The 15,492-nt window shown below is 42.1% G+C and overlaps 1 protein-coding gene across 1 annotated transcript in view; it reads left to right on the top strand.

The window, feature by feature from the left end:
- Nucleotides 1-3,484: 3,484 nt before the first annotated feature.
- Nucleotides 3,485-15,492, top strand: part of T265_11946 (hypothetical protein) — a gene marked incomplete at both ends in the record, with an annotated part of 15,347 nt that continues 3,339 nt past the window's right edge. The window contains 11 exons of the mRNA XM_009178790.1: nt 3,485-3,655; nt 4,639-4,736; nt 5,772-5,853; nt 6,649-6,725; nt 9,008-9,083; nt 9,866-9,998; nt 10,622-10,743; nt 11,905-11,994; nt 12,758-12,835; nt 13,491-13,616; nt 14,491-14,736. Of these exons, the coding sequence (XP_009177054.1) occupies nt 3,485-3,655; nt 4,639-4,736; nt 5,772-5,853; nt 6,649-6,725; nt 9,008-9,083; nt 9,866-9,998; nt 10,622-10,743; nt 11,905-11,994; nt 12,758-12,835; nt 13,491-13,616; nt 14,491-14,736 (1,299 nt within the window). The remainder of the gene's footprint in view (nt 3,656-4,638; nt 4,737-5,771; nt 5,854-6,648; nt 6,726-9,007; nt 9,084-9,865; nt 9,999-10,621; nt 10,744-11,904; nt 11,995-12,757; nt 12,836-13,490; nt 13,617-14,490; nt 14,737-15,492) is intronic.

Here is a 15,492-nt window from a genome sequence, read left to right as displayed (position 1 = left end):
ACACCGGATTTCCCTAGTGTTCATTCCATTTGAAAGTAGGTGATTGATGTGGATCAGTTATATTGAAAATTAAGAGTCTGCATTATCTAGACCTATCGAAGCCATCGATCTAGACTTCCTCTGTAAGCATGCAGGCAACCAGCAGGAGCACCCTGCGGCGGCGGAAGATACAGTGGAATCGGTGTGGTTGTTGATAAGTTCAGGTTTTGCACGAATCCGTGAAAATCAAATTGTTATTCAAAACACATCAATTCAATTCACTTCCAGACCCCCACAATCCAAACAGTCTATCATGCCCAGGTGAGGCTTCCAAATTCTAAATTGTATATTCATTGATATAAAATTGGAGCATCAATACTAATCTCAGCTTTTATATGTTGATCATCAATTCCCAACCAAATTAGGAGGAGGAGCCACAGAAAGTGATGCAATGACGAGATTACTTCTACTTCTACTGGTTTGAAAGAGCCCATCCACTGAGTTTCATGAGCTTGATATTTCATGTATACTAAAACCATACACAAAAGTAAATTTCTCGGATTAAGGCTTTGCGTGACCTTCGGTGTCACTCACCTTGATCACCTGGAAGTGTAACGAAATCGACGATTTACGCAGTGAGTAAATACCAAGCTTTGAGAATCTTCCATTCTGAGTCCAATCAGTTTGTCAAGTCAAGCCATAACGCACTGCAAGAACAAACTTCCCGGAAACATAATTTCACTATGACCTTTTAATACAAAACATCGTATTGATGTCCCTATCCTATGAAATTGTCAGTAAAGGTACTCATAATCAAGCCGCTACGTGAAACCAGTTTGCAGACTCAGTTTGCTGCTCAGTACTGACTGAAGCGCACAGGCGCTAAATGAGCTGATCCGAATTTGTACTAGAAAGGACCAAAAATCACCAACGTGCCTGCATGCTTCGAATATATTTGTGCAAATGATCATCCATTGAACATGCTGATCAAAGTGGTTGATCATCCCTCGATTAGCATAAACTTTGTACCGCAGACTTGTTACATTTGTGGTGGATAGTTTTTCACACCATTGTCATACAATTGTAGGGCAAAGTTCAAATCACAGGAGGCGCGCAGTATAAAATTCCAGGCACACGAAGGTTCAGTTAAGACGGGATATGATGCGTCATTGTTCGCTTCTTCTCACGTTCCTGTTCTGCATCGACCACGTTGCATATTTGGACGGTGTCAGTGTCCACAATTGGTCATCCATATTCAACAACCAACCATCAAAGAACTGGGTTGTTTTGGTCGCTGGTACCAACACCTGGGAAAATTATCGACATCAGGTAGGTTTCTGTTGGTTTTTATTGTTTCGAGTCTCAAAAGATCATCTAAGTCCTGTATTGGTTTTCTTCAGTATTTCCCTGTCGTGAAGCGATATGTTTTGGGTGGTGTCGAATGTCCGGTACTCAGATATTACGAAGGTGCAAAGTGAGATTCACGTCAATCGGAATCCGACATGGTCACCCATAGGTGTTTATGTTGCGTTATGTAAGGTAAAATGACGGCCTGTGAATGGAATATATGGTGTTGTATCAACTTCGATGGTTTCCAAGCTACCACTAACCATCTGACCTGACATTGTAGCTTCATCATATTGGATGGACGCTCACGGGCCCCACACGACCGTAACCTAGAGTGACCTCCTGTATAAACCAGGTCTCAGAAATATCAACAAAATCTACTGACTTACCAATAACATCGGCCGTCACTGCGAAAGCACCGCGATTGCTGGACAATTTTAGCGGATAAATCTTTACTACTTAGTGGGATCAAGTATTTGGAATAAACATATACAAATCTATCTTGGTCAAATTCGTTCGTCCGCTTGTCTTTCACTTACGTCGGGTTATACGAGAATCGCATTGAAAATGTTACACATAATCAGTGCGTGTGTATCCATTTCTAAGAGTCAGTGGGTACTAATTTATTGCCACTGAGTTTCGCCGCAATATGACTATCTATCTAGTACACAAGGGAGCGACAGGTTCGGACGTATTTTCAATGCCAATGCGTACCAAGCTTGTACAGCTTCGGTGAGGAGGTGGTTGTTCGGACACTTGACTGAATGGGACACTTTGGTCCACATAGGCCCTTCCATAGTAGAATCATGCTTCCCGTTCTTGGGATAATGCATCCGAATTCTGTTTGAGGAACTGGTACTCCACCAGGTATGGATTATCCTACACACTCTGCTTACCTTCTTTAGCCTCCACGCCTCACTCTGCTTGTTATCCTAAATTCGCGTGTCATTTGTGTTCTCATTCAGGCGGACGTTTTCCATGCGTATCAAGTCGTGCGTAAAAACAATGTTCCACTGGAGAATATAATTACCTTCGCCTACGACGATATTGCAAGCAATCCAAAGTAAATACCGTATGAAAGTTTCGCTTTATGGTAACAAATAGAGTGTAGAAACGCGCTTTGTTGTTTGGCGTTAACATGTCTAACTGTCTTGCCGTATTTCTCATGTAGATAATTTTTGAATTCGGGTTGCAGACATTTATGAGGTTTTATGCGTCACTTCAAATGTCATATCAGATTTTCTTTCGGTTGATGCGTTTTCATGACTGTAGACGCCATATAAGCCTGATGCAAGCAAAACATTTGTATGATGATGATTGAGATGTTGATACGTATTCGTTTGAGAACACGTTTGCGCAGCCTAAAATGAAACAAATTGATATCTAGGTGTCGATTTAGTGCATCCGCCGGCTTATGATTTGGAGCAAAGCAGACAATTTAGTAAGCTAAACATTTTGTAATGCAGCCGAGAGGAGAAAAACCTTCTAAAAGCAATAAAAGTTAGTTCTTGCGCGGGGACTGTTAAACTCCTAAGTGGTTTATTGCCAAATCGTTCATTCGGCTCTAGCATCTTTAAGGTGCCTAGCTGGCATGACACACGAAGTACGTGCGAGGCCTGGGATACTGCCAGGATTCCCAAGCCTCCCAAGAGTTCGAGAATCTTCCATTCTGAGTCCAATCAGTTTGTCAAGCCATATCTTGACGCACTGCAAGAACAAACTTCCCGGAAACATAATTTCACTATGACCTTTTAATACTAAACATCGTATTGATGTCCCTATGGACCAAAATTGTCAGTAAAGGTACTCATAATCAAGCCGCTACGTGAAACCAGTTTGCAGACTCAGTTTGCTGCTCAGTACTGACTGAAGCGCACAGGCGCTAAATGAGCTGATCCGAATTTGTACTAGAAAGGACCAAAAATCACCAACGTGCCTGCATGCTTCGAATATATTTGTGCAAATGATCATCCATTGAACATGCTGATCAAAGTGGTTGATCATCCCTCGATTAGCATAAACTTTGTACCGCAGACTTGTTACATTTGTGGTGGATAGTTTTTCACACCATTGTCATACAATTGTAGGGCAAAGTTCAAATCACAGGAGGCGCGCAGTATAAAATTCCAGGCACACGAAGGTTCAGTTAAGACGGGATATGATGCGTCATTGTTCGCTTCTTCTCACGTTCCTGTTCTGCATCGACCACGTTGCATATTTGGACGGTGTCAGTGTCCACAATTGGTCATCCATATTCAACAACCAACCATCAAAGAACTGGGTTGTTTTGGTCGCTGGTACCAACACCTGGGAAAATTATCGACATCAGGTAGGTTTCCGTTGGTTTTTATTGTTTTGAGTCTCAAAAGATCATCTAAGTCCTGTATTGGTTTTCTTCAGTATTTCCCTGTCGTGAAGCGATATGTTTTGGGTGGTGTCGAATGTCCGGTACTCAGATATTACGAAGGTGCAAAGTGAGATTCACGTCAATCGGAATCCGACATGGTCACCCATAAGTGTTTATGTTGCGTTATGTAAGGTAAAATGACGGCCTGTGAATGGAATATATGGTGTTGTATCAACTTCGATGGTTTCCAAGCTACCACTAACCATCTGACCTGACATTGTAGCTTCATCATATTGGATGGACGCTCACGGGCCCCACACGACCGTAACCTAGAGTGACCTCCTGTATAAACCAGGTCTCAGAAATATCAACAAAATCTACTGACTTACCAATAACATCGGTCGTCACTGCGAAAGCACCGCGATTGCTGGACAATTTTAGCGGATAAATCTTTACTACTTAGTGGGATCAAGTATTTGGAATAAACATATACAAATCTATCTTGGTCAAATTCGTTCGTCCGCTTGTCTTTCACTTACGTCGGGTTATACGAGAATCGCATTGAAAATGTTACACATAATCAGTGCGTGTGTATCCATTTCTAAGAGTCAGTGGGTACTAATTTATTGCCACTGAGTTTCGCCGCAATATGACTATCTATCTAGTACACAAGGGAGCGACAGGTTCGGACGTATTTTCAATGCCAATGCGTACCAAGCTTGTACAGCTTCGGTGAGGAGGTGGTTGTTCGGACACTTGACTGAATGGGACACTTTGGTCCACATAGGCCCTTCCATAGTAGAATCATGCTTCCCGTTCTTGGGATAATGCATCCGAATTCTGTTTGAGGAACTGGTACTCCACCAGGTATGGATTATCCTACACACTCTGCTTACCTTCTTTAGCCTCCACGCCTCACTCTGCTTGTTATCCTAAATTCGCGTGTCATTTGTGTTCTCATTCAGGCGGACGTTTTCCATGCGTATCAAGTCGTGCGTAAAAACAATGTTCCACCGGAGAATATAATTACCTTCGCCTACGACGATATTGCAAACAATCCAAAGTAAATACCGTATGAAAGTTTCGCTTTATGGTAACAAATAGAGTGTAGAAACGCGCTTTGTTGTTTGGCGTTAACATGTCTAACTGTCTTGCCGTATTTCTCATGTAGATAATTTTTGAATTCGGGTTGCAGACATTTATGAGGTTTTATGCGTCACTTCAAATGTCATATCAGATTTTCTTTCGGTTGATGCGTTTTCATGACTGTAGACGCCATATAAGCCTGATGCAAGCAAAACATTTGTATGATGATGATTGAGATGTTGATACGTATTCGTTTGAGAACACGTTTGCGCAGCCTAAAATGAAACAAATTGATATCTAGGTGTCGATTTAGTGCATCCGCCGGCTTATGATTTGGAGCAAAGCAGACAATTTAGTAAGCTAAACATTTTGTAATGCAGCCGAGAGGAGAAAAACCTTCTAAAAGCAATAAAAGTTAGTTCTTGCGCGGGGACTGTTAAACTCCTAAGTGGTTTATTGCCAAATCGTTCATTCGGCTCTAGCATCTTTAAGGTGCCTAGCTGGCATGACACACGAAGTACGTGCGAGGCCTGGGATACTGCCAGGATTCCCAAGCCTCCCAAGAGTTCGAGAGGTAGAGTTAGGGATGGAACTACGGAACTTCCGGCCGGTAAATTCGCGTTTTACCCACTTGAGCCATCTCGTTTCCTGCACAATTGAATTACATTCAAGGGCACTAAATATCGATATGCTCAGGATAATCTACACTGGTGAAGTTTGAATGTAAATTAACATAAGATAATTACATTTTTGCACCAAATTTGAAATTTTCTGTTATGCGCTCTAGGGGGATCATTGTAGGAAACCTAAATTATTTCTTCGTAAAGGATTATTATTTAACACCCAGTCGAATTTGTGACAGAATTGCACTCATCGCCGTGAAAATTTATTCCAGAACAAGCCCGTGAACCCGATTCAAACAGAATTTATGAGCGTTCCATTTCGATCCATTCGACCTACACGTTAATTTCTCCCAAAGGACTCACTGCCCCATTTCAGATTTTTATTCCAGAAATCCGTTTAAAGGCAAAGTCTTCCATGACTACGACCACGTTGATGTCTACAATCATGTGATAATTGACTACCGAGGAAATGTAAGTTTGTGTTCTGGTGCACAGCAATCAAGTGAATTCCTCCATCATTTCACTGTGTACCTCACAGAGCAAGTGGAAATACACTGAAGATCAAAACAAAATACAATACCTTAGTGTATGCTATTTAGTTTTACTGTAATACAGAACGGTCAATCCACTTGAACAAACACTAGTCATAAGGTCATAGAGAACGCTCGAACAGCGCATGATCGAGTTCCACTTTCTGATCTTGGCCTATTAAGTAGGATGGCGTTCTTGTCAAAAGAACCACGAAATGTGCACGAGGAGCATTACTGCCCGAATAGCTTTCTCCAAGGAAACATCCTGTGATGTCCCGAATGATGCACCAAACAAACCAAGCAGCGTGTCCAGGACAGCACATTCAGCTAAAGCATATGACAGATAAGAGACGTTCATCTGTGATTTTAGTTGAATGCCGATGAGTGATACTCATTTCAATTATGTCGTATGCTGTGCGTGTGTTGCATGCCTTAGACACTGAGGTAGATGAGATATACTTGGTAGTGCTTCAAGGTCATCCGTGTTCAAATTAACTAATAACACTAACCTCGAGGAGCAAATCCACATGCTATGCTTGGCAAACAGACCAACAATCGAATTCTTCAGTTTTCAGCATACAGCGACTATTGCGGAATTAAAATGAATGAAGATGGGAGCAGATAATAAATTTCACTTATTTCTTGTGGTGAATGTGGATGGTTACTGGAAGGAGAATGATTGTCGGGAACATCACTGTCACAAGAAAAATTGGTCATGCGTGTCCATTCGTTTTAGGATGTTACACGGAATAACTTCGTGAAAGTATTAAGAGGCGATGAGAAACTTGAAGCCAACAAGAAGGTACTAAAAAGGTGAGTTGGCGCGGAAGAGGATATTCTTTGTGCACAGGGTGATCACAGGCAGAATTCAAGTTTTGCAGGTTACTGTCATCGGATTTACGAAATGCGTGTTTGGCATTCTCGTACATAATCTCTTTGAGTAAGCATCCCAGAAGTCGGTCAAAAGGATATGCTTCACTCCAGGGTTTATACATTTCCGATTATGGGTTATTATTAGATCAGGGACATCAATCTGCGCTGTACAGAAGTTTCAAAAATATTCAAATATGCGGAGTTTTGAATGGTCTAAAATCTGCTTGGTATTGTACAACTTGGGGTCGGTCGATCTTGGGTTGCTTGAATCCAGGATTTGTTTAAACGCACGGTGTTGAACAATGTAAATAAACACTGTTGTTTGGATGATCGAAATCCATGTCCACTGACGTCTTCGTCGGTTCATAGCGGTCCCTTAAATCTGTATCGCGATTCACCCCCAATATTCTCAGATTTGAGAATACCTCTCTCCCTATGTGGGTTGGTAACGTCAAAGTTGTCCTTTTGAACTTCCTCCCACGCCTTCTTGACCCACACATGACGAGACTGGAAGCGTCGGCATACGGAGACAAGCCAGGAGACGAGGCAAATAGTTATTCATTCGCAAACAATAAGTCACTGAACTGGTCATTTATGCAAAGTTTGGATTTGCACCTGCGACGAAATCCGTAATCAGCCGCTCTTTGTGCGTGCTTTCCGATCAACTGGTGTTTCGTACAGAGACCTGCGATGGATGTTTCCGTACATATTCCCAGGTTTCATGAACCGATCTTTTTCGCTCGCAGCTTGACAGGAACTCCCTTGGCTTAAATTTTTTTTGAACACTGATTGTTGGGCCACCAAGTGATAATAGATCTGTATCACTTTGTTTGATATCGCCTAGAGTATTAGGTTTTCGCTGCCTGTCACGGACAATTTATCCTGTTGTGGCGAACTAGTTTTTTGCGAAACCACATTTTTAGACAGAATATTTCGTTGGGCATATTCACAAGAGATATTTCACTTGAAATTTGTGAAGCCAAACCTTTGTATTTTGAAACTTGGCCAACGTTGTGCAAAACTTTATCTTAGATGAGCTCCACGGTATCATTTTCTGTCAATTTTGCACAATCTTGTTTGCTTTTCTGCTTAAATGATGAACAGAAAGGTGGCTAAAAGCTTTCCCAATACTAAGTCGAACAAATTCATTTTTTTCAGATCCCGTCTGTTGTTATTTGGGATAGAGAATCAAATAGAGGTGGTCCATAGAATAGGTGATCAAAGGTGATAAACTCATCTGCACAATAAACTAGTTTTATCAACTGGAAGAGCGTTCGCGAAAACAAACTCCGAAAACTCGGGCTACAGCAGAACATCAATTCAGAAACAACCAACCAAAATGTATTACCGAAACCAGAATTCGGAGTAAGAGCCAATCGATTGTGGAAAGCCATAATGCGACACAAGAGAAACCGGTAACCGATGAGTCAGTCCACGGATAAAACGGCCTTCAGACAGAAACTAATTAAACAGCAATCGAGTTCAGAGGATGCAGGACACAACGCAGCACCGTTCGAAATCGACCATTTGGACCCCAAGAAGTGTATGCTCCCTTCCGCCAGTCACAGCCATATAATATCAGACAGGTATGGAGCAACTTCCAACCCAACCACTCACTCATGATATCACTTCGGTTGGTGATGAAACATTTGCAAGCTGATCCCTACGAGCAGACAGTGGATGAACATCATCTTGATCAACGACCAACAAACTGAGCATTTATAGATCAGTTTTAGATAAAAACATGTGGCTTTTTGGATATCCATGTTAAAAATATAGGATCGCTCCACCTTGGTCATAATATTTTTCCTCAGTAGTGTATAGATTATGTAGATATTTCATTAAACAGATTTAATCATGCCAACAAGAGAGTGTTTTCAAAACAGCTGAGTGTGTCTGTTTCAACGGCAAAATGAGAGAACAAGCTAACTTGGAAAACTGCTACCAACTGCTTCAAGCATTGAAAACCATTGGAATTAACCAACAGGCGTCCAAAGAATCAGATTTTTTATCCCCGTATTCACGTAGCCATGCAAATAGTCGATTACTGGATGTCACTTTAGCTACTGATTACATCCAGCAGCGTGTATAAAACAATATTCCGAAATACGTGTTCGCCATCCTTCCATTTGCGCGGGTTTTTGTGGTGCTTTCCTATGAACGATAGCGCCACACAATGAGCTACTCTACAAGACCACCTTAAACTTTCTACCCACTAACAGCGGTCCTGATGACAACGTGTTCATTTTCTTCTCTGGCCATGGTGGGACGTCCCATATTGCCTTCCTAGGAGAATACGTAAGTTAAGTAAATTGTGGTTTCCACGGTTTAAGCACGCAGTTTCTTAATCGGAAGCTAAATAGTGAACGCATTGGGAAGGCTTACGTAAACCTGTGTTGGCTCATTGATCTCGGTAATTTATTATAAAAGAGAGTTCATAGTCAAGCTATTCTACATATCAACGGAAAAATGGAACAATAGCTACGATGTTCGTACGTCGATCTCAAGAGTGGCATCCCCGGGAATTCAAGTTTGATAGGTCTTGTCAAGATGCTTTAAATGACACCGTCGCATAGAATTTGCTTTACGATGTTTCGGGTCGTTCGACTCACATGATTTTGCGGTCGATCCATTCATACTGCTGAGCAAACGTAAATACCGCCAACAAAGAAACTGGTCGTATACAGTCACTCACGAGGCGTAGATGATACGGAGAACGCGTCAGACAAATTTTTCCACGACGAGACAACACACTGCCTTTCGCTTCTAGATGAACAGCCCAAATGTTTAATATTATGATGAGGCTTTCATATTTCTGTATGAGAAACCATTCTTTGATGAATAGCCGAGAAGTGATGTACAACTGTTCCATGCTTATTGGGAATCATCAGTGGTGCGCTTGATGGATGCAACGTGTAACCGTTCGGCCACGAGCGGCCAACAAACAGCCTGATTTATCCGCACTAAGTCAGGACATAACGTGACTCATTCTTCAACAAAGGAATCCAAATCACTGGAGACCGAAGCATCGAGTGACTTATCTCGAGCTCACGAGAATTTTTCTCCTTGTCTTGCGACAGCTGTATGCCATGGAGTTGAACGATACCCTCGCCTACATGCATTCAAAAAAAAAGTTCAACAAATTGGTGCTGTACGTGGAGGCTTGCAAATCTGGCTCTATGTTTAAAGATGTTCTTCCTTCAAATATGGGAAGTAAGTAGCGTAAATTTCTTGTGGCTTTTGCATGGATCTTGTGAAGTAGCATCCAAAATGTCAATCCTCTATATGGTTTAAGAGAGGTGTTGTCCAGTAAAACAGAACGAAGTTCCAAGCTTAGTTAATACTTGTTCAATTTGCGGTCTCTGTATGGAAGTAACCCATGACACTACGCAAGAAGTTGTAGTGATTGCGGCGTCACGAAATCAGACCGTTCTCGTCAGTGGTCATTTTGCAGCGGGGGTCTACCGTAAAAAAATGCTTATACATTCACACAATTATTTAATTTTCACTGGCTGTCCCAAAAGCACTCAGATCGATGTCTCATTCATGAGAGTGTTTGGCAAATTCCGCCCCGTCTCTGTTCAAGTTTTGATGAAGTTTTAGGGAATGTCAAGGACTGCACCTCCCTGGTTCGCCGCACGAACCACGAAAACCATTCTGTTCTATCAATGAAATGTTAGCGAACTTGTGAGTAGTGTGTTAGTTCTAGACCTCTTGCAGCTTCCTTAATTATGTGAGTCACACGAACCGTTTGTCTATAATTTATCTCACCATTTCACACATTTTGATATTGACCAATGCCATCTCTTCTGTTGTCTGAACCCCGAAACCTGCAGTCTACGCGACAACCTCAGCCAAGGAAGATGAAGAATCCTGCGCTACTTTTTGTAGGGACCCGAAAATCGATGTTTGTCTAGCGAACGAATACTCGTTTATCTGGCTACTAGATTCGCAATACGTAAGTTTCAACAAAACTGTCGGTTGTGGATCGGTAGTCTGGTAATATTCAGCAGCTAGTTGTAGTCCAGTTGATTCTCAAAAACCCTTATTTTTTGTTTTCAAGCATGAAGAGCATTCATGGCAATTCAGCCACCAAGGCCATCCGCTGGCCCCAAATTGATCAAACCATTGGTTGTTTGTCCGAAATTTCTCACTATCCGCCCAATCAGAATCGTCCATCTTCTTGCTGCGGGATATGAAAGAGACTAACAAATGTCCGGTTGCCACTACGATAGAGACCACCTGTTTTTCACCGTGATTGTTTAACGAAGCTGCGAATCATGTCCTTGAATCGATGTTATTGTAGTTCTCGTTATCAATTTTGAGTCAGATCGCCTGAGTAATTTCCTGGAGGTGTGAGCACAACGTAATGACTGTGGTAGTTTAGCTCCAAGTAATTTCCCCATCCGTTTTGATTCCTTTCTTTTGAATAGGGCTTCAAGTGGACTTTGAATGCACGCAGGCAAGCGTTAATGTTGAACATGGATGTTGGCAGTGATGACGGTAATGATGATGATAACGATAATGGTGATGCTGGTGGCTCTCCTGAACGCCTTCGTCTCAATACATCTGTCGAAATGAACCAAAATGTCAGTGGCGTTCATGTAGTCAGTTTCTATCCAGATTGTCTGACCAGGTCTCTAATGTGTGGGTATCTCGCGTGTATGCCGTAAGCCAGCCCACGTTTTTCCTTCCCGTTCCATCATCCATTTCTTTCCACTACAAATCATTTACAGTGCTTGAACGCCATTGAATCATCAGTGTCTTCCTCTATTGTCTCCTGATAATGATGACGCCGATGATCCTTTGGGTGATGATGAGAATGGTGATGATGATGATGATGATGATGATGATGATAAATGATAATGTGATTCGGATGATGGGGATCAGATGATTGGCGCATCAACTTCTCTAGAAGTGTTGTTTGCGCATGTATAGTGTCCAGAAACAGCGGAGGGCTCACTAATTTATCACCAGTATGTGTCGTTACATACCTCGGTTGTCTCAACTCTAGTGGTGGTTTCACGGATTTGCCCGCACTGTATCCCCTTAAAATTGCGTAAGCTGATCTATCTGCTTCACACAGCTCCCTTTTGTCATTATCTCTTACCGCGTGCAGAATGACATAAAAAAGCGTACACTGGAGGAGCAATACCAGGCGGTGAAAAGGAAGACGGGGTTAAGTCACGTGATGAAATACGGTGACATGGTGAGTCATAAACCTACACGGGGTGATTCAGTTGGGTCACTTGTGGAAAGTCAAACTGTTATGAAAATGAGTGTATTTATCGAGATGACGGTTGCATTTCGTTATCCGTGAAAGGTGACGGTCACGGGTGAAAATACTTGATTGGAAACCTTAGGTACCATGGACAAAGTTCAGTATGGTTGCAAGTCCACACATCTAGTTATCCAAGCCTAGCCAGTGTCACTGTTCGGATAACCGAGCAATGGCTTTGGGCACGTTATGATTCATACGTTTGTATGCTACAGTACGAAAGGAAGTCGAAGCAATATAAATCATTTACAAGTAGCTCAGAGGAAGAATAGTTTTACATGATGACTTAAACTTCCATCTGGAAAGCAGACACTCGAGGATCCAGTGAATACGTGGCCACGTCATTTGGCTCTCCGTGAATGAACGATGAGTGATGCTGTGTGCTGTCCAAGTGCGAGCTAGTCGCACTGCAGATCAGTCACCTGTGACTGACCGGATTGTTACCGGTTCGTATTTGATTGTCATGGACCTGGACGAGCAAGCTAAGGTGATAATACAATGACTGATGACACTGATGTTTGTTGGACGGTTTCGAAACTGATGTACATTGATCTAAAGGAACTTTCAACACTAGCTCTTGAGTACTTAAGTGTGAAACTACGGTCGCACGATGTGCAGCTTCTTGATTTTAAGGAACAGGACGCTAGCTTGGTTGATAATTAACTGATAGTTGTCTGTTTACTGTGTATTTCAGACGATGGGAAGTATCCCAGTTGGAAAATTCCAAGGTCATTATGATCTACCGATGCACCGGAATGACGGGGCGACAGCAGTATGTGTTAAGCGCAATATTCCAATTTTTAAATTGTCTATTAGAGAAGACATTTCTTACGCATTGGATGGTTAGATAGATAGATAGTTAGATAGATAGATAGATAGATAGATAGATAGATAGATAGATAGATAGATAGATAGATAGATAGATAGATAGATAGATAGATAGATAGATAGATAGATAGATAGATAGATAGATAGATAGATAGATAGATAGATAGATAGATAGGTAGATAAATAGATAGATAGTCTGATAGATAGATACATAGGTAGAAACATAGATAGGGAGATTGATAGATAAACAGACAATCAGAGTGACTAACTGACAAACTGACTGACGGTCGGACAGATAGGCAGAGAGAGAGTAATATGTAGGTAGTCTCGCATTTGAATGAATAGCGGTCAGCCTGCATAAACACAGCGGAGCGAGCGAATCGTAGATCAAACACATGGAGCGTCCGATGATTATCTGTAGCGTGGTCAGTGATAATCGGGCTGATGTTGAAAACCCATCAGTCCAACAGACAAGCGACTGGACAACCGAGTGTAGTTCCTTCTTAATAGCGAGTAGTCTGTGAGGACAATTCTTCTAATCAGGATTGACAGAGCTCCTGTTAACAATAATTGTTGCTCAATTATTTTCTTGTTTCCAGGCGCATGTTGTAGATAGAAAGCCTCCTTGCCAGGCGCATTTGTTTTTAAAGTCTCGACGCTTGATGGAGGCTGAAACCGAGGAGGAAAATGAAGTCGCTTGGCGAAGGCTGCACCGTACACTTCAGGTTCGTGTTTTATTTTCCTTCTCCAGTTGATCTCAATAAAGAAACCGATAAGACCGATATAAGATTATTTTAGGTAAGAGTCTATTTGTGTGATGGGGAATAGTTATCGAGAACGCATAGGAGCAGGTAAAAGTCATCAGTTCAATATTTTAGCGGCCGTGACTTAACGTGCGAGAAATTTGTTTACTGTATCGTCCACAACTATCCTTCTCGCTTTTTTCAGCTGGGATACATCGTCAAGGAAACGTTTCGCGACATCGTCTCAGTGATAACGGGCTGATGTTGAAAACCCATCAGTCCAACAGACAAGCGACTGGACAACCGAGTGTAGTTCCTTCTTAATAGCGAGTAGTCTGTGAGGACAATTCTTCTAATCAGGATTGACAGAGCTCCTGTTAACAATAATTGTTGCTCAATTATTTTCTTGTTTCCAGGCGCATGTTGTAGATAGAAAGCCTCCTTGCCAGGCGCATTTGTTTTTAAAGTCTCGACGCTTGATGGAGGCTGAAACCGAGGAGGAAAATGAAGTCGCTTGGCGGTAGATAGAATCCTTGCCAGGCGCATTTGTTTTTAAAGTCTCGACGCTTGATGGAGGCTGAAACCGAGGAGGAAAATGAAGTCGCTTGGCGAAGGCTGCACCGTACACTTCAGGTTCGTGTTTTATTTTCCTTCTCCAGTTGATCTCAATAAAGAAACCGATAAGACCGATATAAGATTATTTTAGGTAAGAGTCTATTTGTGTGATGGGGAATAGTTATCGAGAATGCATAGGAGCAGGTAAAAGTCATCAGTTCAATATTTTAGCGGCCGTGACTTAACGTGCGAGAAATTTGTTTACTGTATCGTCCACAACTATCCTTCTCGCTTTTTTCAGCTGGGATACATCGTCAAGGAAACGTTTCGCGACATCGTCGTGGATGTGACAACCCACCGTATGCCAACTGTAAACGGTTTATCCAAGAGGGATGAGTTCATGTGCTTCCGGGCAGTATTCGATCGATTCCTGACGCACTGCTTCACAATGCAGCAGGCAAGTTGCCCTCGTGGTGCTTTCATTACTAGCCAATGCATTCACCCACGGCGTAACGGAAGGCAAGCCTCATTCTCAAGATTACTCTTAGTTAAACGTCCGGCAAATGAACTTTCAAGGCTAATGTGGTGCTCATAGTTCAGTTTCAGTTCAGTTCAGTTCTGTTCTGTTCAGCTCAGCCCGGTTCAGCTCAGCTCGGTTCAGTTCATCTCAATTCAGTTCAGTTTAGTTCAGATCAGATCAGATCAGCTCAGTTCAGCTGGGTTTGAAACTACTCAGTACTGAATTCTTAACCAGAATACTCAACCACCACGAAATGTTGAGAGTTTGATGTTAGAATTTACACAAGACAGTCGTGAAGAGGGAATTCCTCGTTTGTGGAGGGTTCGTGAATTCAATATTTCTAAGAAATACGGTGAAGCACGATCCGGTCAGCAAATGTGACTGGAATCGTTAGGTTTGTTATTCAAAACCGCTCTAATTCTAGGAAAATTTACCGATCAAGCCGATGTCCAACCGATAGAAACCTGGAACAATTTGTGCGGTAAAACTGTAGAAAGACACGCCCAAGATGATACCCATGTCTAATGAACTCGGGTTAGTTCATATGAATACCTATGTTTTACTATGAATATGCATCGTGGTTTCCATGTTTTGATAAGCTCTGGTGATTCTGTATACGTTGGTATGAATGACGATTTTTTGATCAACAAGACCAGGTTCTTTGTTTACAAAAACGCGTTTGATTCTACCTGCAAGTAGTTTGATTGGAAGTCAACGGATGCCCGGCTATTGCGCATTGGGGCTCACTAGAGTCCGACCCCCTGACTGCCGGTACTGGGCTCT

This window comes from Opisthorchis viverrini (assembly GCF_000715545.1).
Source record: "Opisthorchis viverrini unplaced genomic scaffold opera_v5_658, whole genome shotgun sequence".
Classification (NCBI taxonomy): domain Eukaryota; kingdom Metazoa; phylum Platyhelminthes; class Trematoda; order Opisthorchiida; family Opisthorchiidae; genus Opisthorchis; species Opisthorchis viverrini.
Note: the sequence above shows the minus strand (reverse complement) of the source record. Positions and strands in the feature narration are given on the sequence as shown.